The sequence below is a fragment of the Falco cherrug genome, chromosome 9 (assembly GCF_023634085.1).
Source record: "Falco cherrug isolate bFalChe1 chromosome 9, bFalChe1.pri, whole genome shotgun sequence".
Taxonomy (NCBI): domain Eukaryota; kingdom Metazoa; phylum Chordata; class Aves; order Falconiformes; family Falconidae; genus Falco; species Falco cherrug.
Window position 1 is genome coordinate 6161804 of NC_073705.1, and position 22093 is coordinate 6183896.

The window sequence follows — 22093 nt, forward strand, 5'->3', positions numbered from 1 at the left end:
ACCCCGTTTGCCTCCTCCATGAAATGGAACAAGCTTCCTCTTGCACAAAAGCAAGATTGTTTTCATAAATGCTAGCTGAAGTCAAGTTTCTTTCATGCAACAAAATTAAGCATAGTTTTTCTGTTTGAATTTTAACATTATCTGATAGCTTCTACCTGCAACTAACAGTTATTTATTTCTCTACAATGAAGATACCTAGACTGTTGTACACGCTGGATTTCTCACCCATACATACTTCAGGAACAGGAGGAATGCATACATCATATTTAGAGTTTATCCTAGGCAGATACTGTGTTTGCAGTGCAGTTTTCTAATCCTTTTAAATACAATCAGCCTACCTTGACTGTGACACTAATGTTAAATGTAACTGCAGCCATTACCAAGTAGTTTCCATAAGTGGTTTTATTACTGGTTAGATTTTACAAATTCTGGTATTCGAACAGACTTCGACCTTAAAATTCTAAAACAACAAAGCAACTGATGAAAGGCTTAGGACTATTCAAAGTAACAAACTCTTAACATTTTTGCCCTGGTCATAAATATACAGAGAGAAAAAGAGAGAAGTGGACATGGAATCCAAAGAATGTAGATAAAACAGTATATAAGGCACATGGCAGTCTTTGAAAATACAGAAGCTTTAGCCAACTTAAATTAATTGCTGTTTCCCTTGCTCAGTCCACAAAACTGTACAGTTACACAAATGTTGTGTTGCAATAGATCTTCCAAGTTATTCTTCAGTCCATACTCCGTAATACCAGAACACTACTTTTCCTTCTGTTTTTTTAGGAGACATCCTAATTGTGGTTAGTCAGTTGCTCAAAGCCTCTATTAAAATACACTTGGAATTTCAGCTAAGAATAATTTCTTTTTTAAAGAAATTATTAAGAAAGAGTCATCAGAAAAGATTTGTAAGAGTTGTCTGTGAAGGACTTCGAGATTCATGAACCTCAAGACTTCCGGGCACTGATGTCAAGACAGATGTCACAGTAGGCATAGTAGGATTAGTCAAGTCCGTTAAGGTAGTAGGAGTGCTGGATGGACTCATGGAGGCATTGGATATTTCTGAGGCAGGACCTGATGGGGTCCCTGCTTGGAGTGTTGAGTCTGAAGTCTTATCCACCCCTGTGTTTTCTTGACGTAAGAGGTTCCGTCTGAATTTGGCTCGAGCATTTTGAAACCAAACCTGAAATAGTTTAATATAACAGGGTAGCATTTAAAGAGCTGCAGTGTTTAGAAAAGCAAAAGCATACTCACAAATTCACCAATGCTTGAATTGGGGAAGATGTTTTTACTGGTAACATGTTAGAAAAGTAGCCCCGGTCATGTGAAGTGTCCTCTGCATGCCTGTTAAGCTTTCCTCTTTCCCTCTTCTGCAATCCTGTATAAACAGTCTGCCTGGGACAGGAGTGGACTAAGGATGGAGGAGGGGAGTCCTTCCATTCAGGCTATGTATAAAGATGCTTAGAAATTTGGCATGAATCCTCGATTGCCCTCAATCCCAGAAGTATTTGTCTGGATGGGGCAGACATCAAGCATCTGAAGAATATAAAATAATGAGTTTCGGCACCCTTGTATCTCAAGTCTATCTCCCATCGTAAGCAGCTGGTGACCCAGACCACAGCACCTGCCCTTCTGCAGGCCCTGAGAGCTCTCCCAGGAACTTCCCGATGTCTCATTGTCTGCATTGGTCTCACTTTTCTAAAAGGACTGCCCCTCTTTCTTACTCATCTCTTACTCCTCTTTCTCAAACACTTTAGCTCCCTTCACCTATGCCAGTCTCCTTTTTCAAATGTTTTCAGTACTGGAATGATGTTGGGAAAAGAATCTTGAGTGGTATTAAAGACCCACATTGCATTGAAAACTGTCATTTCAGTAGAAATTATATCCACATACAGAAATTTTCCCAAGATTGTTACTTCTTGTTTTATTTGATTATTATTTATGAGTGAAGGACAAAAGCAAGGCTTCATCTTTCTCAGTTAAACTTCAGTATTTATGTCCAAGTTAATAATGGTTTCCACTGACTGCAGGATTTGTTTAAAGATAAAGTATTTTTCTGACCTATATGAGAATAGATAAAATAAAATGTATTTGTGAAACTTGCATGAAACCCAGGTACAGCATATTACTTCAACCGAATTTGAAAACGTCATTAAATACCCTGTGTTCAGCCTATATATCTGTTGATACCAGGTAACTTTACTACTACAAACTAGGTGAAATTTCACTATGCTTATTTTTCAGAAGGCCTGTCATTGTTACATCCTTTACAATGGACTCAATCTTGATCCTACTGTCCTCATGTTGACCTGCTATAAGGAATAGGACCGAGTCTTTCCATTCCAGATGCAATGAGCCTCATCATCTCTGTATCTGTCGGAGAAAGGAACCAAGTGAGTGAAAGGATCTGCATAGCCCTACAATACCTCCACCAGATCTCTCCTTTGTGGCCTGTGCAGGGAAACTGGGTGCACGGAACTCACGAGGCCACACCAACCCATACGGAAGTGCTGACCTCTAACTCCAAAGCAGCATGGTCCCACCATAGCATCCGCTTTAAGCCAGGCCACTAACCAGGAGCGACGCGTAACGCAAGCAGTCCTGTGAGGTGTTCTGTGGGCACCCTCAGCTTCCAGCCGCAGCTAGGACTGACGAACATGTCTCAGCTGGTTTTCCTCTAACTGGGTTTCTTCTCATCTATAGATGCTCCAGCCCAAAATTCCTCCTATTGAGCCCTCTTTCTTTATCTCTGGAAAGCTTTCTCGGCCAACCGAGGGTCTCCAAGGTGCACATCCTCCCTCTCAGACTCTCTCCAGAGAATGCCACAAGGAAATAACCCTCATGTGCAAATTCCAGCAGTGGCTGTAGGAGCTGCATTCGTGGGCCATGCATACATGGCCATCCCTACAGGTCCTTGTTTCTGAAAGCTTAGAGTTTTAAAACAGTTTATGTTGGCATTCCCTTTGTTAAAACACTTAGTTTAAAGGCTATTTTTCACTTTCATATATGGCAGGAAAACAAAAATCTTCTCCTAAACTAGCACGGGTAAAAATATACTCAAGATTTGATAACACAGTCCATTATAGTGGTAAACCCGTTAAAGACCAGCACTGTGGTCAAAATGGGGCAAACCTAAGTGTGATATTTTTGCCTGACACGTTCACAACCAGCGTCCTCTCCTGTGACTCTTCATTCAGAGCCACGCAAGGCAGGAGGCACAGAAGTGTGCGCAGGGTTCTGAGCAAGGCAAGGAGCCTCGTGTGCAGGGGATGCAAGTGAAGCGAATCAGTTTGTTCTGGTCACTCAAGCTGCAAAGTCTCAATCGCTAACTAGTTAGGAATGGTGAAAAGCAGCAATTTGAACATTTATGTGATTTTTTTACCTTTCAGGAAGAGATAATTTATATTTGTCCCACAAAGTAATTTGGGGTTGTTTTTTTTTAATGTACCTTCTAGCAATTGTAAAAAGGATAATACATATGAAGGTGAAATAGAAGTTTAGACACTGCCACTGTTGATATGTACGTATACCATAGTTATGGAAACAGAACAGGCAAAACCACTAGTCCAGTTGCATATACACATATTTCTGTGTAACTTCATACTTACGTTCATTAAAAATATCCATATTTATATATGCAGTAGTCCCAAATGTAAGTAACATTTCCATTCCTAGTCACAAAACAATTTTCTTGTTTGAAGTGTATAAAACCGTAGAAGCCATCATAACTATTTTGTGTATTTACATTGTTCCTAAACATCCAACTGCTCCTTAACCTTAACAGGGCAAGAGACTCTATGGTATTTTTTCTGTTTGTGATTTGAAACACGTAGTGTGTAAAGAAAAGTGAGCAAAAATACTGATGTTTATGTATTCCCCTTTATCTTCTATTACATATGAAAACCTGTGCTCAGATGCCCTTACCAATGGCCATTCATGCTGCTTTCAGGAGCGGCACTTGTAACATGGCTCATTCTCTCCTTAATAGTGGTAATTCATGCTAGACACAGAAAATACTACATAATCTCGTACATAATATTAAAAAATAGAGACTATATGACTACTTTCACTTTCTTCCTCACTGAGGTATTGTCAAGGTTAATCAGCTAATGGTTATAAAGCTCTTTAACATTGTCCAATAATAAATATTCATACTATTATTGAAAAGACATCTACATATGTGTTCACTGAAATTCTGAAAAAAACTTGTCTTATGATAGAAAGGGATAACAAAAGCATCGCGATGGTTATATTCTGGTATGTGATTAAGATATGACAGTACTCAGCAAAGATTTCACATTGAAGCGTAATTAAAGAATTAAAACTATTCTTTTCTGAACTGTAGGAATGTAGGCCTGCTTCTCTACTGCCCTGTGTCATTACTCAGAGCTGTGCAAAGTAGCGTGTAAGAGCTGGCAAGTTGGAGCTGCCCATGCAGAATGGCAGCGCTGTGTGCTCACATCGGCAATTCAGGCCCTGCACCTGTAGTGGTACTACAGTAAAGTAAAGAAATAATAACCTAAACATATGTAACTGAAAGAATTGTTCCAGAAGGACCTATCTCACATCAATTACACAATTAGGAATCTGGTCTTCAGTACTAAGGAATAAACAAAATCATTGGTAAGTATTTAGTGTTTTTCTGTCCAACTCTATCATTATAAGGCTGAGCTGTTTCAAATCAAAGGGGAAAATATGGACCAAAACTTCCACTGAAAAATAAAAGCAGCTGTGAGACCCACCACTGATGCTACCACATCCTGGTTAGTGGGGCTGTATACCTGTAGCTGGGCAACTCCGCAGCTAGGCAAGAGTAATATTTACTGCAGTTAAAATATTATACTACCTCTTCAGTGTTCTGTGCAGCTAACCCTTTATGCCCATTAAGTAAAAGAAGAATAAAATAACATCTCCCTTAGGTAGGGAAGTATTGAAAATAAATATGCTAAGTATTGCAAAGGATTTGGATACTGCAGTGAATGAGATAATCTAATCACTTTAGAAAACTTTATTTTCTTGTTTGTAGCACCTCTGTTCTTGCAACTGTTATATATTAGTTGTATGAATAGCTTCTGCTAGAAACAAATTTTTAAACACAATTTTGCTCATCCACACAGCTACCTGGAGACTGAATTTTACTAACTAGTAAGTGGAGAAACAAAAATGTAAAGGATGTTGCACCACAAAGCAAACTACGTTCACTCATTGCACACACACTTTGATTACTCTGTTGTAATTAGTAAACACACAGTTAAAGGGAAACTATGGGGTATTTTATGAATGGAGGCTTCGTAAAGAGTCTGCAGGATGCTAGCCTAAAGCAAACCTACACCAAAAGGTAGCACAGGGTACCCATGCGTGATTGTGAAAATTTTCATGCTTGTTGACTACTGGAAGCTGAATTACAAAAGTCCAAATGAATGCAGTAATCTTTGTAGGGTTTTCATAGCAACTTTTACTGGGGAGTGATTCAAGAAAGAATAAGCAGTGTACAAGACACCCACTGAAAAATAACACTCTGTGTTCCTAACCTGCTTTTGCCATGGAAAATCATATTCCAGACTCCTGGGGAGAGAAGAGGTACATACCCATAGCTAGGAAACTGCATCTTCTTAGGGCTATCTACTTCCACCTTCCCTATCTAAACTCACAAAAAGAAAGATCCATTCCCAAAAGAGGCATATTTATGCCAGTTAGCTCACATTTAGCTGGTCACTTCAATTATGAATGATAGCTTACAGTAACGGGCTTGTGTTCCCCAGCTGCTGTACAAGAGGTATATGAATTGAATCACAAATATAAAGCTAAATTGGAATGAAAATAAATAAAATAGGGGTTAAAAATATAAATATGCTTACTGTGATTCTAATGTGGCTACTTACAGAAAATAGTTTGCATTACAAAGCCACTGAAGGGAATGTAATTTATGAAGCAGTATGTTACATTCCCATGCCATTCCATTTCTGAACATGGATAGCTGATGGCTAATTGTATATAAAGCAAAGACAGAAGTCAGGTCTTCCGAATCCGTTATCACAGATCGATAAGAATATGGTCAAATTCTCTGCTCATTGACAAAGTACCCTTGTAATGTGGTATGTAGGACTGTCTATATAGTAAAGGCACTACAGCTGTTTCCTAAATCACTAGGAACTCTACCACATGTGTTTAGGAAGTACACTGGTTTCAGAACAAGAGACCCTGTTTCTCTTGATCTGCTGCCTTGCGTTTTCTATTAAAATATATTCTGCTAATGATAAACAAAGAGCCACGATCCTTCATCAGCTGAACTGAGATCTGAACATACAGAAAATACAACAGCTTACAAACACGCCTAGTAACAACATAGGGGATGTGGAAGATTTCTTGCTACTGGCAAGTGTGCATGCACATCTGGGAGTCCATGTACCTTCAGTATGTAAGACAGGCTAATACTAATGATGCTTGTTTAGATCAATAGTGTCGGTGAATTACTTCGCATTCAGTAAGTGACACAGCCAGAATGCCAACCTTTCTGACTCAAAAGAATTAACAAGTGACACTGTATCAGTAACCAACATCATGAAGAGTTATCCCTAGCAAAGAGCAACCCTGAAACTCACACAGGTGAACTTCAGTGTTTGAAAAATTGCCTCTCACAGGTTAAAGATAAACCAACTGGGCACAAAGGTTCTAAAATCAAAAAAACCAAGTTTGTTTTCTCCTGGCCCAAATTAAGGTTCAAACAGAAAGTCCAAGAGTATGGAGTACAGGGTGCTCATAGCAGACTGGAAAACTCAGGCAATCCGAGACAAAGTATCACTCTGAGTCGTTTTCTTGAACTGCCTCCAACAGCATCTTCCTCTGGGTGCAATCCTCACCAACTATTACCTTCCACCACTCCTGAGCTAAAGGAGCCCAGACATAAAGGACTATTTAACTGTGAAAGTAAAAGAAGTGAAACATAAATCACCAAAACAATAACAAAAGTTTAGTGGAATTGTAAGGGTCTGCCACAACAAAGTGGAAGCACTAAGCACCATAAAACTGCAAGATGTGATATGTTTAGGGTGGAAACAGAAGCAATGAAGAAACAGAAAGAGGAACTGAAGTTTAATGGAGACACAGAGTCCAATTTGGGAGAAAAGGAAATACATTCTGAAAAGGCAGGAAGAAACAAAGACAGTAACTTGGAAAAAAGATGGAAGGAAAGACCCATTAGGTGAAAGAAGAGAGAGATGGAAGTCAGGTTGGTGTGGAGTGAGGAGAGAGAACAGAAAGATGATCAAAAAGACACTTTCTAGATACTGATCTCATTTCTTCATGCACTATGTGAAATTTCTCAGATAATTCAGGTGTGAGTGCACTGTAATGGACAGAATTACTGGAGTGTCTAAACTCTGAGGATAAAATAAAGACATGTCAAAACAAGGATAGATGAATGCAGTGAATTATTTTGCCCATGTGCATGGATAAAGGAAAGCTGCTATCAGAGACACTACACCAAGTGTTAGGATGTGCACTAGTTGTATTGGAGGAATCTGTTCCACCACCAAAAATCGACCTCATAAAACAAAACAAAAAAAAAAATCCAGCTATGGAGAACGTAGCCAAGAGTAGTAATTACGTACGGTTTTTCATTAGTAGTTTTTATGGGGAAGCCTACAAAACCTTTATTCCTTCTTTAGGTATTAACACTGCAAGGTCCAGAGTCTCTCCAGTGAATTCAGTTTTTCTCAATATTTTTTGTCTGCTGCCCTCCACTTGCCTATGAATTTGCGAGAACTGTCCACAATGTTTTCCCAGGAGTCTGTCTCTAAGCCCTACCTGTCTCTATGAAGCTCAAAAAGCATTTTTCTACAATGAAGACCCATTTAAAAATTTCAGCAATAGAACCTGGAATGCCATGGCTCCTATATGTCCAAACTGATCTCTAGGGATAGCTATTTGGATAAGCGCCCATTAAAAATGACTTCTTGAATCAGAACTATAAATTCAAATAGAGCTGAATCAACTAATATTCTCACCTTTGCTTTCCATAATAGTTCGAACGGAGTGTATATCCGTGAAGCAAGAAAAATCCAGCTTTCAGAGAAAAAGTACTTTTAAAATGCAGTCTCCTTTCATTCTGTTACTAAACTATGAATAAAAAATTAATCTTTGAAAAATTAAATTTAAGTCCACTTCAATTATGAAAGAAAAGATATCCTCCTTGTCCTGATAAAACAAATTCAAAGTGCTAATTAATTTCTTATAAAGGTAAACATTCACAGTAATTTCTAAATTAAGAGCTCTCTGTTTACAGTGAACGCACTAACTAAAATAATTCACTTTTTCTTACAGCAGATTAGAAGGTAAAACATGCACCAGAATTAACTAACTACAGGAAAACAAGCAGGGCCCTAAACCTTCACAACTGTCATTAAAATTAAAACCCAAGTGATCTGCTTTTGGGACACTGAAATGAAATAACTTTTCTTATACTTTCTAGGATTTAACTGGTCTCACAGAAGGTAAGAACAATTAAGAAAAGCTGGAAAATCAGCAAAATCCATGGCATTCTAAATGTAAAATTGGTATTTTGTTTACTTTTCAAAGCAAAAGACTGTTCTTCTTACCTGAAGAACTCTTTTGGTCAGGCCAGTTTTCTGAGCTAGCTGTTTCAAGTCCTTGGCATCGGGATTGTGGTTAATAGCAAAGTATGACTTCATTGTCCGCAACTGGTGGTGTTTGAATGATGTCCTCATACGCTTTGTTTTCTGATTGCTGGGGTATTGCTGGTCTCTATCCAGGTGGTCACCATCGTTTTCATTGCAACTTAAAGCTTGAGGCAACAAGAGGAAAAGGAGTGTAAATCTATGGCTCTGTGACCAACACTGTTTGCAGTTCATCTGAGTGCAGCAATTAAAATAACATACCATGGCATGTATTGTACTGGTACAAATCCTACTTGCCTTCCCCTCCATTTCTGCATCTTCTATTTTCCCCTTACAATAACCAGCCTGCAAGGACCCTCACCTGCCTCTTTATGGCTTTTAAAATGTCAGGTCTGCTTCCTTTTTTCTTCCCTCCATCTCCACACAGCCTTTCCTCCACTTTCTGCTTGTAGGACAGTAGCTGTCCTCAACTCTGTAAAGTGTTTTAATGTACTTTGTATCACTATAAATTGCATTGTAATGTACAAAGAGAGCTACACAATACAGTCCACTTAAATCTCGATGGAACAGACCAGTTAAAATTATAATTATTTCCTCCATCAAACTAAACCCTGTAGAGTACAAGAGAGACCATTAAATGAAACACTATAAAAGAAATAAAGTTTGTGGGTACCAGACAGAAAATTATGACTATAATTTGACTAGCTAAAGAAATAAAGCTGTTAATACTGTCCGTCACTGACATGCCAAACAAAAAGTATCTTTTAAATTATTTTTATGTTTGTATTTCCTTTTTTTAAAAAAAGTATTTGCAAATACTAGCTTGAATGATCATTTCTATTATATCCTTTTGAAATCACTGAATGACACTGATTGATACATTTGCATAAATCAACTGTAAAGCCTGTAAAGGAGGTCTATGAACAAGCAACATTATAATAATTATCAAGGAGTATTAAAAGTTGAATGCCAAGCAAAATAATCTCATAGACCAAAAGCAGTCTTTCATTTATTTGTGCATACAGTAGACCATACAAAAACTCTTAAAGTAACATTAAGGACTGAGCTTAAATCCACTAAAAAACACAAGGATATCACTGAAAATTAGCTCTGAAAAACTGTCATTAGTTGCTTTTTCTGTTCCAATACCTACAACTCCCTTTTCATTTCCTGTAAGTTTTGTGTTAAAAGTAATGAAAAAATCACTACTATCTCTGTTCTATGTTGCATGCAAAAATGTGAAAAAAAATCTATTTAAAAACGTGAATTATTGGTGAATTTCTTAAACACATAACCAGATTTGTTTTCAATTACCCATTATTGCTGGTTCATTACAACTGAGTACATCTCGTAGACATGTCTTTATAGTCTTACTTTAAATTCATGCTATCAATCAGAGGGTTTCAGCCCTAATGAAAACATACAAATACTGAAAGGCACACATTAAAAAAAAGTTTTAAAAAATATACACAAATTGCATGTACTCATAAGTAAAAATGCATACAGATTCTATAAACAGCAGTTTTGCAGCATGTACAGTAGCTGCTTTGCAAACTTCAGCTTCTCAAAGCCTTCCAAAAAGATATGGCACAATCTAGAGCAAGGCCTGCAAAAATTGAGCTTTAAGACCAAAAAGCATGTTTGTTTAATAGATGCGTAGAAAGTGTCCAAAGCCTCAACCTTTTCTGTGTGTTTCAGTACTCCTATAATTTAAAAAGCAGCTTAAAAAAAATTATGCTGTACATATAAATGTGTGTGCGTGTGTGCATGCATGTGCGTACATTTGTATAAATCCTTTCCAGACCTAAGGACCTTGTGCCAAATTCTAGCAACAAGAAGCACTTCTGCTTGTTTTCCTGGAGCATGGAAAGACTAGAAGCACCTGAATTTAAAACATTAAAAGGAGATAGTAAAAATGCAGTATTAATGGAGCTGGATGGAATGTAGCAAAACCTTTTTGAGTTCAAGAACTGAGATGTAGTTGCCAAACTGGGGTCATCCCATGTGCTCCAGTCTCCTTCATAGCTACAATTCCTGATGTAAAGAATACTGGGATAAGTAACTGAAATTATATTGCTCATAACAAATTCTATTATGGAAATGTAAAACCAAGCAGTGCTTGGTTTTAAGCTGTACTCACAGAATTTTAGATATTAGTAATGGAAAAGACCTCTGTGTATTATCTTAAATGCTTTTAAACCCTCCCAGAAATAATAAGGCAGAGACTTAGGAGGAAACACATCAAAATATCTGTCTGAAGGACTGAGGTCTGTTCATGTTAATATGCAACAAAACAAACCCTAGGGCTGCGAGTAGCTGGATTTTAACCTGTTCCATAGAGAATGAGACACATTCAGGATCCAAGGAAATAAAAGTGATTCTAAACCCTCCCAGAAAGGGTATCAGCTTTTATCCGAGCCCTGATAGGACAATGAACAATTTATTGAATTTCTCATAATTTTACCTCCTCATCTACTAAATAAAAATAATATTAAAATGACAGTAAATACATACCATTTGAGATTGGCAACATATTGTCCTTTTCTATGGGGAAAGTTATAGAATGAATTTGAAAGTGTGCAAGGGTGCCTGCTGTTTGTTTTCTGGCACAAGTGGTTCGGGTACCCCCAGGCATCACCCAATAAGACACAAATATTCGTAGTTAATGCCAATTCCCCTCTCATATTTGGTTGCGATGCCTGGCACATCTTCCGAAGTGTATTATATTAGGTCTAATATTATATGCATCTCTCACAGAATCTGAAATATCTATGGGCGTTGCAGGCACAGGGATACAGGAATGGGCCAAGGATGTAAGCATGTGAAGGTTTTAAGAGCTGATGAGTTTCTGCACAAGGCATCATGGTGTAAGACTAACACTGTACATGCTCCTCAAGCAACCCTCTGTTTTTCAGGCACTTTTCCCCCGTTTCTTTGTGGTGTCCCTGTGTATCTTCCAAAGGAATTGTAGAACTATCCACACGTAAGATTTCCATTCAATTGCAGGCTCCTGCTGGGAGTTCAGAAATACCATTGGTAAAATTCCAGTTGAATAGAGGAGTCATAAATTAACTAATGTTTAATTTCTGTTCTGTGATAAAACAAATTCTGAAGTGGTGCCAAGTCTCTTTTTTGTCCCTAGAACATTTCTAAGGCCCTTGTGCCTTTCCCCCAGTCCCCACACCCAGGCCGTTGCCCTCCAGTCCTCCGGCTGGTCTCACCAGAGGCCAGTTCTTGCAGCCTCCTCCATCAGCACCGTGACACAAATGTCCACTTGGCCACAAGATGGTGATGTCCACAGAAAGCATCGCTAGACACTAAGATTAAAACATTGTATTTTGATACTGGTGACCAAACTATGCTCTGCAGAATAATGCCTAACAGTGTCCCTAAAAGGAGCAACATGAGTATGCTGTTACCTCTGTAACAAACACTGTGGGAAGAAGGAAAACTGTGGGAAGAAGGAAAACTCAGGAGCACCATTTCACACCCAGATGGCCAGAGCCCCCACATGTTGGGGCAAAGCATGTGCTTAGTGGTTGGTAGGTCGCTAAGTAGATAGTACATGAAGAAGATAGGGAAGAGTAAATTTCCTTTGGGGGAACTTTTGTTCCAAGTAGCTTGTGTTTGACATGTTAAATTACACAAAAAGAAAGCAAACTAATCCTGATTCTGAAAGAATGATGAAACAAGAGACACATTTGGTGCATGCATCAGCTCTCCATATTCAGTGGCTCAGGGACACACTCCCCTTCAGTAATAAGAGTCAAGGGGATGTTTTAACCTGCTGCTGCCTGGAGAGGGAACTTGTGATTAACCAGACCAGACAGGGGTGCAGCCCTGTTTGTTGTTTGGCAGAAGGTGTAAAGGACTTTGTGGCACCCGCATCTTTGAAGGCGACAGAAGTGAAACAGGGCCCTCCGAACGGCACTGGGGCAGGAGCAGAGGCAGTCTTTCTCCCTGGTGGAAGGAGACACTTGGCGAAGGCAGACTCCTGAACTCCTCCCTGCAGCTGGGGTGGAAGGGGGTGAAGCTGTGACACTGGGAGCAGGCAGGGTACCCCCCGCTGCTCCCGAGGTGCCTGGCAGCGCTGCGAGGAGGGTCCCGAGCCACGGCCAAGGCAGCGCTGTCCCAGTCGTGACAGCTCGGGAAGCGTTTCTGGGAAGGGGGAAGATGAGGCCCGTCTGAAGGAGCGACTGCCTCCCAGGCCAAGCATCCCCAGGCCGGGAGAGGGGCGCAGCGCAGGGATGAGCCACCTTCCTTCCCCCGGCCGACCCGACAGAAGGGCGGCGCGTCCCCGAGGGGGCGCCCGGGGCGGGCGAACAAAGGGTCCGGAGCGGGGCCGCGGCGGCACCGGCCGTGCGGGGCTTTTCCCCTCAATTAAGCCAAGTGAATGGCGTGAATGGCTGGTGCGAGTGCGCGGTAATTCCCTGAGCGTCGCGATTAACCCGGGCAGTCCCGGCCGAGCAAGGCTCCTCGCTGCCGCCGGGCCGAGGGAAGGGGCTGGCGGCGGGGCCGCTCCGCTCCCCGTGGGGCTCGGCCCGCCGCGCCCTTCCCCAGGGACCCCCGGCAGGGAGGGAGCGCTCCCGGGGCCCCCCGCTCACCCTCCGTGGAGCGAGCAGCGCCGGCCCCCTGCCTGCCTCTGCCCCTGCCCCAGCGCCGACCCCAGCCCCTCCGCCTGCCCCAGCCCCGACCCCAGCCCCAGCCCCCGGGGAGGGGCCAGATGCACCGCGCCGGGGAGCCCGCGAGGTGACCGCGGCGGGGGCAGAGAGGAGGAGGAGGAGGGAGAGAAGCAGGAGGAAGGGGGGGGGGGGGGAAGGAGGGAACTCTTATTTTTCTTAGGAGGCCGCTGCGAGACCCCCGTTTTTAAGGTGCGACCCGTGTTCGCCCGCTCGGTAGCGGCAGCCACAGGAAAGCTTGTTCTGGGCTGTCCGTCCGGGGGGACGCGACGAAGAGGAGAAACCCGCTCCTCACAACTTCCCGGCATTTTCCCTCTTTTTTGTTGGGGGGGAGGGGGTGGGGGTGGGGGGAGGCTGGGCGCGACGGCGACGACACACACACACAGAGAACCCACCAGCCTTTTGACAAAGGCCGCCCCAGCCCCCGCACCCCGGGGCCACCCGTGCCGGGAGCGGGGCCAGCCCGGCCGCCCCGTCCCCATCGCCGGGGGCGCGCACCCAGCCCGGGCGCTCGGGCACCTTCCTACTGGAACACTCCATCTTCGTGCTAGGAAAGGAGGGGAATACAGCTTACAACCTTCGCCGTTTGCACAGATCATGGTATTTTACCAGCTCGTCGTGCCCCAAGTTTGCGCAATACATCTGTCATTTGCGGGGATATTTTAGTGTCTTCATATTAAAGACAGACCAGGTACAAATGAACAAAATACAGCAGGCTGTGGGAGGTTTGGGGTCTAATGCACAAAGGGAGTATTCAGAATTCTTTACAGGTGCTTCTGTGTTCAGCAAGCTTTCAGCCATTGATTTACTGACCTAAAAAACCCATCAAACTCTATTCCAACAAGTGAAAGAAGAAATTATGATCACAGGAACACACTTAAAAAAAAAAGAAAAGAAAGGAGAAAGAAAGAAAAAGAAATCTTTTTGAAGTTTCAGCATCCTTCTAAGCTATTTTCCACTTGTCAGGCTCTATCCACATCTAAAACCCATCATCCCCGTGCAGAGTCTCGTTTAAGTAGAAAAAAAAAAAAAGTCAGTCCAATTCGTGTTGCAGATGAATATTTGCTGCAATTTACGAAATAATTCCAGTCTCAACTCTACCTAAACCCCTAAGTTTACAGGTCCCCCTTTTCCCATCACCTCTGGGAGTAGATTTATTTACACAAAGTATTCTACACAAACTATCAGCAACAGATCCCTCAGAGGACAAGATTGTGCATTTCTGAGAAGGAAATGACAAGTTCCATTTAAAAATAAAAAAGAAGCTATCACACTTTTAAACGGTTTCCCTTTCAAAGGCACCAAATCGAAGGCTTTGCAATAATTTGCCAGTTTGTGAAATTTTACATCAACGGGCAGGCAACCTGGTCTGATTTCCAAGATCAATGGCACTTATTATCGTATAAATTAGTCGATTATTGGTTTAATAAATAGTTAAGTAGATAAATAGTTCAAGCAAAGAAGCCAAAGGTTCCTCAAGGAAAATCTCTTCAGCTGCAGGCTCTGAACAAAAATTGTAAAGACCAAAAAATCGAAGGGCAGTTATTTTGAAAACGAATTTTAAAAAATATAATGAGAGACGGTTTATCTAGGAAGTCAGGGAGCAGTAAGACTTCTTCAAGCTGTGCTCCCATCCAGGACAGATGCCGCTGGTTCAGTTTACAGGTCCTTTGAATCTGAACATCTGCCCTGAGCAGGGAGACAGCGGAAGGACAATTAAAACCTAATACCTCCAAAAAGGAGACGTTTTTAAACGGGCAAGATGCATATTTTATGTATGTTTTAAAGCTCAACTATTACTCGCGAGAACACTGCACACACACCTTTCATCAACCTTCACCACCGGGACTTCTACTGATTCTTGTGCTGTTTCCAAATTATTCAGTAATTAGTTAAACCAATAATAGCTGGCAATTTTGTTCCCGAGGTGCGTTTGCCAGTTAGGGATGCGCCTTTTCTCCCTGCCATTTTCAGTGCAAACCACTCAGTTTCGTCGCTATTGTTACTCTGGTTTAGGCGCAAAACACCCGCAGCCTCTCTCTCTCCCTGCGCGGTCGCCTCCCCCTCGCCCGCAGCCCTCGGTGCTGGCAGACCACCGGGCCCGCCCGAGACCCCCCCCCGCTCTCCCACGCGTGTTCGTCGTCCCCCTCCCCCCCGCTCCGCTCCGCGCAGGGCGGGCAGAAGCGCAGCGCATCCCGCAGCTGCGAGCTGCGGCCGGGGCGCGCAGAGGTGCGGCTGCAAACAGACCCCCACAAACACGGACTTTACCTAACGCCCTCTCCGTGGGCGGGGGGATGGGGGCTGGGTGTTAAAGGCAAATCTACACCCTAGGAAACATGTCTGAACTTCGTAGATTAAAAAAAAGCAAACAAGCCCGGAACCGCGGAGAAGCGCAGGCGACACTGCAGCAGCACCACGAAGGAGGCAAAGCGAGCGTCGTCTCTGGGGTCTAACGGGGCGGCTGGGCGCGCAGCGCGGGGAAACTCGAGCCTGAAGTAAACCCCACCTCTGCCTTTAATTCTTCTAATAAAATCACGATCTAAGAATTTTCTTTTGTCCAAACACTTTTCCTTGTTGCGCGCAAGGAGCGGTGCTGCGTTATAGGCTGGAAGATCCAGTGATCGCCACCGTTCTGGTGGGCAGTTACATGGGTGAAAGAGCGAGGGGAAGGGGGGAAGCAGGGATGGGGGGTGCGGGGGCAGGAGAGTACTCGAATTCCTTTGCCTGCAAAATTACAGTGCTGTGGTGGTGGAGAGGTTAAACGAGGAAACACATCAGAAAGTTTGCAGCTCAATGCAGAGCGCCCGAGAGGCAGGGCTGGAGCAGAGACTGCAGGCTGGCGGCTGCTGCCAGGTTCGCTCCCTGCCTTCCCGCTGCTGCTCTCGGTCAGGAGGCAGGGGCTGCGGCGCGGGGAGGCTTTGCAAAGGGGATGCTGTGAGTTTCCCGACTCTTTCTGGAGCCACATCCAACGAACAGAACCCCCAGCCGAAAGTGCCATGGTACGAGCAGCTCGAGGCGGCCTGAGGACACCTGCTGCCTGCAGCCCCTGCCCTGGCTCCGCGGCCGCCTGCACTCCCACTCGCTCCCACGGCAGCTCCGTGGGAAACAGCCGGTTTCCTCCTTCCTCCCTCGCTCTTCCCTCCCAAAACTACGAGTTGCAAGAGCTCAGGACAAGGGCAGAACAATTCACCCATCAGCAGCCTTTGCGTGTAGCTACTAAAGAAAATTCACAGCTCTCTGAAGTGCTAACTTACAGTCTCTGGTTTCCAGATTTTATTTCAGGCTAGACTCCCCCTTCTCCCCCTCCTTAATCAGATGACCTTGCTTCAAAACATTTTATTTCCAGCTGAAGTGAAAAATGCTAACATATTAGCTTCTGTAATTGCAGTTTGACAGCACTTGATCTCAATAATTATGCTGCAGCTAAACTATTATTAACGGTTTAAGCTAAAATAAACGGAAATCCCCCTTTGGAAGCAAACAGAAACAAACCGTTTGAATTGTTCTGGGGGAAGATGGGGGTCTCTTACCTGCGTTGTAGGCTGCTAGATCTGCCCCAGGCCCTGGGCTCTTCCTTTTCCGGGGTCTCCCCTTCTGCACAGTCCCCACGCCGTTGTAATAAGGCAGTCCCAAAGTGTTGGCAGAGCCTGCTCCCAAAGCCGGGCCCTTCCCAGCGGCTACATCCGAGTGATTGAAATGCACCTGGTACTCCCCCTGGATGAGAGTCTCGAAATGGAGGCGGCAGTACACCAGATTGTCCTTCATGCCAAAGTGATCGCCGGTGGTCAACATCTTGTTGCAAGTGGTGCAAGTGAAGCAATTTAAGTGATATACCAAATCCCTGGCCCTCATGACCATCTCGGAGGCAGAAATCCCCAGGTGACATCTCGCACATCTCTGCACCGAGAACCTCCTGCAAAACAGAACGGCCAGAGAAGACGGTGAGAGGCGCATCCCCCCCCTCCCCCCCGCCCTTCGTCGGGTCCGCCCGGAGGGCGGCAGAGGGAGAGGGGCTGCGGGGCCCGGGGCGGCCGCCCCAGCCAGGGCAGCTGCCCAACGCCGGGACGTTTGCGGAGCGGCCGCGCTCCCCAGGCCGGCGGGGTCTCCGACCCGTTCCCCACCTCGCAGCTCCGCTCCCGCCCCGCCAGCCTCCCCGGGACCAGAGCGGGCTCGGGCCCGGCGCAGGAGCCCCGCCGCCGGCCGGGACAGCTTGCCCGGGGTCGGCCCCAGCCCGGCATCCCCGCAAAGGGGCACGCGTGGGGCGGCCGGGCGAGCCCTCTGGTGGGGGCTCCAAGCTTGCCCGTGTCCTCGCCTCGGGCAGGGATCACGCCTGGCCCCCTCGGCCCCTCATTCCCATTCGCAGCCCGAAAGCCTGGGGGGGGGGCGCTGCCTGAGGCCCCCGGAATCCGCGAACAGGCTGGTGGCAGCTGTGCCCCCTCCCGAGAACACGGGTGGGTCCAGCCCCACCACGAGTCCTCCCCTGCAGTGGGAGGTTTCAGGAGCCCACAGCCTGCCCCACGGGGGCGGCATGCCCACGGGCCCTCTCCGCAGTCCCCTCAGGACGGGGTTTGCTCAGCCTGGGGGGCCGCCAGCAGGTCCCCCCCGCCCCCCCCGGGCTGGTGGCTGAGGGCGGGCTGTACCTGTAGTAATCCTCCTTGCAGTAGATGCTGCCGTCCTTGCTGAAACAGGTGAGTTCGGACTCCAGGTTCAGTTTACATTCGCAGCACTTCAGGCAGCGCATGTGCCACTGTTTGTCCACAGCCAGGAGGTAATAACGGTCGGAGATTTTCCCCCCGCAGCCGGCGCATAGGGCAGCCCTGTCACTGCTGATGGAAGGCATGGTCTGCTGGGGGAAAACAATTACAAACCGTTAGCGAGAGGGAGAAACTTGCGCTCTGCTGGGCTCCCCCTCCCCCTGCCCGGCCGGGGCCGGGCCTCCCCTCTCCCTTGCCGGGGGCTTGGCTGCGCGGGGCCCCGCGCCCGGCCGCCCCGACAGCGCGGGTCCCCGGGGCCGGCTGCAGCCCACCTTCCCGGGAGGGGCGGGAGGGAGGCGAGGCGAGAAGAAAAACACCCCGGGTTTTAGGGGAGGCGTCCGGATCAGACCCAGCTTTTTTTTTCTTTTTGAGTTTCCAGCCCCAGAACAAGAAAAGATGCTGTTCAACAAACAGGCGCAATAATCACAGATAGTTAATTCTAAAATGTATTATTATGGACATACTGAGAGTGTCTGCATAGTTACTGCTCTATGAGTGTGTGTATGTGGAGCGTGTCTGTGTGTGTATTTTCATAGCTATAAAATTCCAAGTGAATTACGATCAAACCCCCTAGTAGTCACAGTGCTACAGACACAGCTCTCCTTGCAAGCTGGTTCCAAACAACACGTATCCAAATCTGCTGTGACCCAAAGGACTAAAGGGATCAATAAATAAAACTACGGAGGGAATGAGCATTGCTAAATCCGAGGTGCAGAATGTTTTATCAAGAAAACGAAATAGTGGGAAACGTGTAGGAAAGAAAGTGGGGGAAAAAACAACAGAGCACTTTAGATTATGTTGGGATAAACTTGGAAGCAATAAAACTAAATGTAACCCCTATATAATTTAATAGTTTAGTGTCACATCGCAATCCAATCGAAACCCTGCAAAAAACAAACACATACATATTCTGTCAACTTTACCAAAAAAAGAAAGACAGAAAAATATTGAAAACCGTTTAAGCACGCTTATTTATTTTAGCAGGCACCTTAAACCAGTACTCAAGAGGGGAGGCTCAGAGTGGAGCAGTGTTTGTGGCAGACCTTGCAATGCGCTGCTGTCCACTTCGTTCCAAACTTACTATTATCCGCGTTGCACAAAAGCACACTGCAGATTTGTTCTTGTGCAAGAGAACCCGAAACATTTTTTTACAGATGTGACAAACTCGCAGTTTGTTTTGCTTCGGGGCGGGGGGAATTGTTTGTTTACTTTTACCTCCTCTACAGCCTTAAGTCCTTGCGCAAATCAAAAAGAAAAGAACACTAACAGGGAAGAATCGAAAGGAACTGAAGCTATTTTTTTCAGCACATGCTAGACCGATTACTTTCATCCAGTACTTGCAGACATCACAAAATCCCATCGCTATAAGCACTGTTTGCACTACACCATTCCTACTATCAGAACTACATATAAATAAAATTATGGCACTACATTGGTACGTCAGCCACACCAGTGCACTGATAGCTTTTTTCTTTAAGGCATTAACTGAACTCTGATTAGGGATCGTTTTATAACCAAAATAGTTTCTTGTAAATCCACTCTAAATGAAATACAATTTTTCTGCTTTGCTTTTCCTCTAAGTATTCTGAGATCCAGAAATGGTATTTAAGGATCCAGCACTCTGTCCCACTATTTGTTATATACACATGTGTATGCGTACACATTATATATAGATATATAAAGGTCTCACGCCACGATATTTATTCCGGGAAAGATCGTTTGATACTGTTAAATTGCACGGAGAAATACTAACTTTTCCAAAGAAAACCAGAACTGTTTAAATAAGAAATCACGTCCTACCCTTACAGTATAAAGGCTGTTTTTCAGCCAGTATTTCCGGATTAAATATTCTCACTGTCACCTTTGAGTAGGTTTCTACATAGCATTAAAAGAAATAACACATACTGATGAAGTTTCAAAACCCGAGAACAGACATCTTTCTTGCATATGCCCCTATCAGTTTACAAGGCAGCATTTAACCAAAGGAAGGGGTGATTTCACTTCAGAATTATCATTTCTTAACGAAAAAGTAGTATACATAAAACGTTGAATCAGTTAACACACTTCAGAAATCTCTTCCACTTTGCTAGCTTAACGTTGGTTAGAAGGATGCATCTTTTTATTATCTAAATGTATTAATACACAAGTACTGCGCATCAGCAGACATAAGATAAAAAGTGGTAAAGTTATACAACTGTGCATCCATCCGTCTGCCTGAAACACATCTTCTAGTTCTGTTTGCTATGTTTGCAAAACCAGTGTTAATATAAAAATTATTTTTTAAAATCATAATTTAAAGTAACTAGAAGTTGTTTGTTTGGAGTTTTTTATATATAAATGCTATAAAGAATACGCCAGTGTAGATATTATACCTGAAAAATAATACAGAATTGGATTCTTTGGTGTTTGTGTTTCCATTCTGCAGACAAAAAATTCCCTGTGCCAAAATGTTATCTGTATAAAAGCATACTTCGCCTCTTCATAAAAACTTTGGAAGGCCGGACAGGCTGGGGGAAGGGAAGGAGTTCCTGGACGCTACCAAAAGGCTGGTCTATCTTTCTGTTTTCTTGCAAGAGCAGTACCGTTCATTCCACCCAAGCATTACTATTACTATGCATATTATTAATAATTAACAGTTTCATGCCTTTCCCCACGGTTTTATTTAATCTTTTGGGGTGCTTTTATGCTTAATTTTCCTCTGATTTGCGCACGTTTCCCCCCGATCTCTTATTTTAAGGGAGAAGCTCTATCTTTGAGGGGTTTATTATGTTTAGGGGGTTGAATGACTCCCATTCCTTCGCTTCCTACCGTTTCGGTCTCTCCCCTGTCTATAGCCGAGCTGATGGCCGGTGCTTCGCTTTTGGTTCTCCGATCCATCTCGTCGATGACCCCGTGCATCTCCGAGCCGGACAGACTGTGGAAAAGCATCGCTGAGGAAGCAGAGGAAGAGGCCCCGAGTTGCTGCTGCTGCTGACAGTTGTCGGGGTCCCTGCACGAGCCCAGAACTTGCATTAACCGGAGCCCTCCCCCATGCATCTAGCACGGCCGCCCCGTCTCTCCTTGGGCACCGGGCTTTTCACCCCGGCAAAGGTCTTCGGAGCGCAGCGCAGGCACTGATCCGAGGTTGCAAGGGGATGGGGTGCAGAAAAGGCGGGCGAAGGGGATGAGGGAGAGGGGGTAACTGGTGGTGTAAGCTTCGGGGCTTGGATCTAGTCTGTTGCGCGGCCCCGGCGCATCCCTCTGGGAGGCTTCTTCAGTGCAGGTCTCATTGCCCCAGGTGCGGTCCCAGGCTTTATGCTCTGGCCCAGCTGGCAGAAGGCTGGACAGGTTTACGGTTGGGAGGGATTAATAAATAATAGAAATTTAAAAAATTAAACCATCTTCGTTGAGAAATAAATAATAATAAAAAAACAATAACGACAAGCCCCCTACATCGTACTGTGCGAAATTTAGAGGAGGAAAGCAAGGGAGAGGGAGGCTGCAGCAGGCGGAGAGCAGGCTGGTGCTGCGAGGATGGGGCGGATGCCCACCGCACGCACTCACAGTCCAGAGGGCTGGCAGCGGCGGCAGCTCAGGGGCAAAGTTTGCTCCTTCCCCCGCTCCTCCCCCAGCCCGCTGGAGCTCATTGGGAAAAGAAAAAGCCAAGGGGAAGGAGGAAGAGTTGGATGGGCACCAGATGGGACGGGCACTCGGTGGCCCCCCTCTCTCCTTAAAGCGGCGCGGCCCGCGGGGCCCGGGGCGGCTGCTCGCAAGGCGGCCGCGCCGCGGGGGGGAGCGCAGCGGCGGAGCCGGAGCCGCCGCCCGCCGCGGTGCCTGCGAGCGGCGCGTCTGCAGCCCGGGCGCCGCGCGAGGCTCCGCGCCTTTTCTACAGCCCCTCTGACATCATGTCCTGCCCCGCCGCCATTGGCTGCCGCCGCGCCCGGGCCCGCCGGCATGTGCTCGGGGCTGGGAGGCGCGGAGGGGCGCGGGGCCGCTGCTCCCGCTGCCCGCGCTGCCCGCGCTGCCCCACCTGCTGCTCCCCGCC

At 45.2% G+C, this 22093-nt stretch overlaps 1 protein-coding gene across 2 annotated transcripts; it reads right to left on the reverse strand.

The window, feature by feature from the left end:
• Positions 1-384: 384 nt before the first annotated feature.
• Positions 385-21893, reverse strand: LHX2 (LIM homeobox 2). Of its 2 annotated transcripts, none has more exons than XM_055721246.1 (5): positions 20878-21893; positions 17956-18158; positions 16846-17228; positions 8598-8803; positions 385-1183 (listed from the first exon to the last, which is right to left on the reverse strand). In XM_055721246.1, the coding sequence occupies exons 1-5, from the start codon at positions 21103-21105 to the stop codon at positions 896-898; spliced, it is 1308 nt and encodes a 435-aa protein (XP_055577221.1). In that variant the 5' UTR covers positions 21106-21893; the 3' UTR covers positions 385-895. The 2 variants fall into 2 exon arrangements, with proteins under 2 accessions (XP_055577221.1, XP_055577220.1); XM_055721245.1 differs by having other exon boundaries at positions 17956-18161.
• Between the last annotated feature and the right edge of the window lie 200 nt (positions 21894-22093).

What these genes read in the sequence shown, in the direction of transcription:
- LHX2 (XM_055721245.1), bottom strand. Translation starts at nt 21,105, where the DNA reads ATGCATGGGGGAGGGCTCCGGTTAATGCAAGTTCTGGGCTCGTGCAGG. An exon ending in TGCAAGGAGGATTACTACAG is followed by an intron (nt 17,229 to 17,955) that starts GTACAGCCCGCC and finishes TCTGTTTTGCAG; the next exon opens with GAGGTTCTCGGTGCAGAGAT. An exon ending in TCTAGCAGCCTACAACGCAG is followed by an intron (nt 8,804 to 16,845) that starts GTAAGAGACCCC and finishes TGTTGCCTCAAG; the next exon opens with CTTTAAGTTGCAATGAAAAC.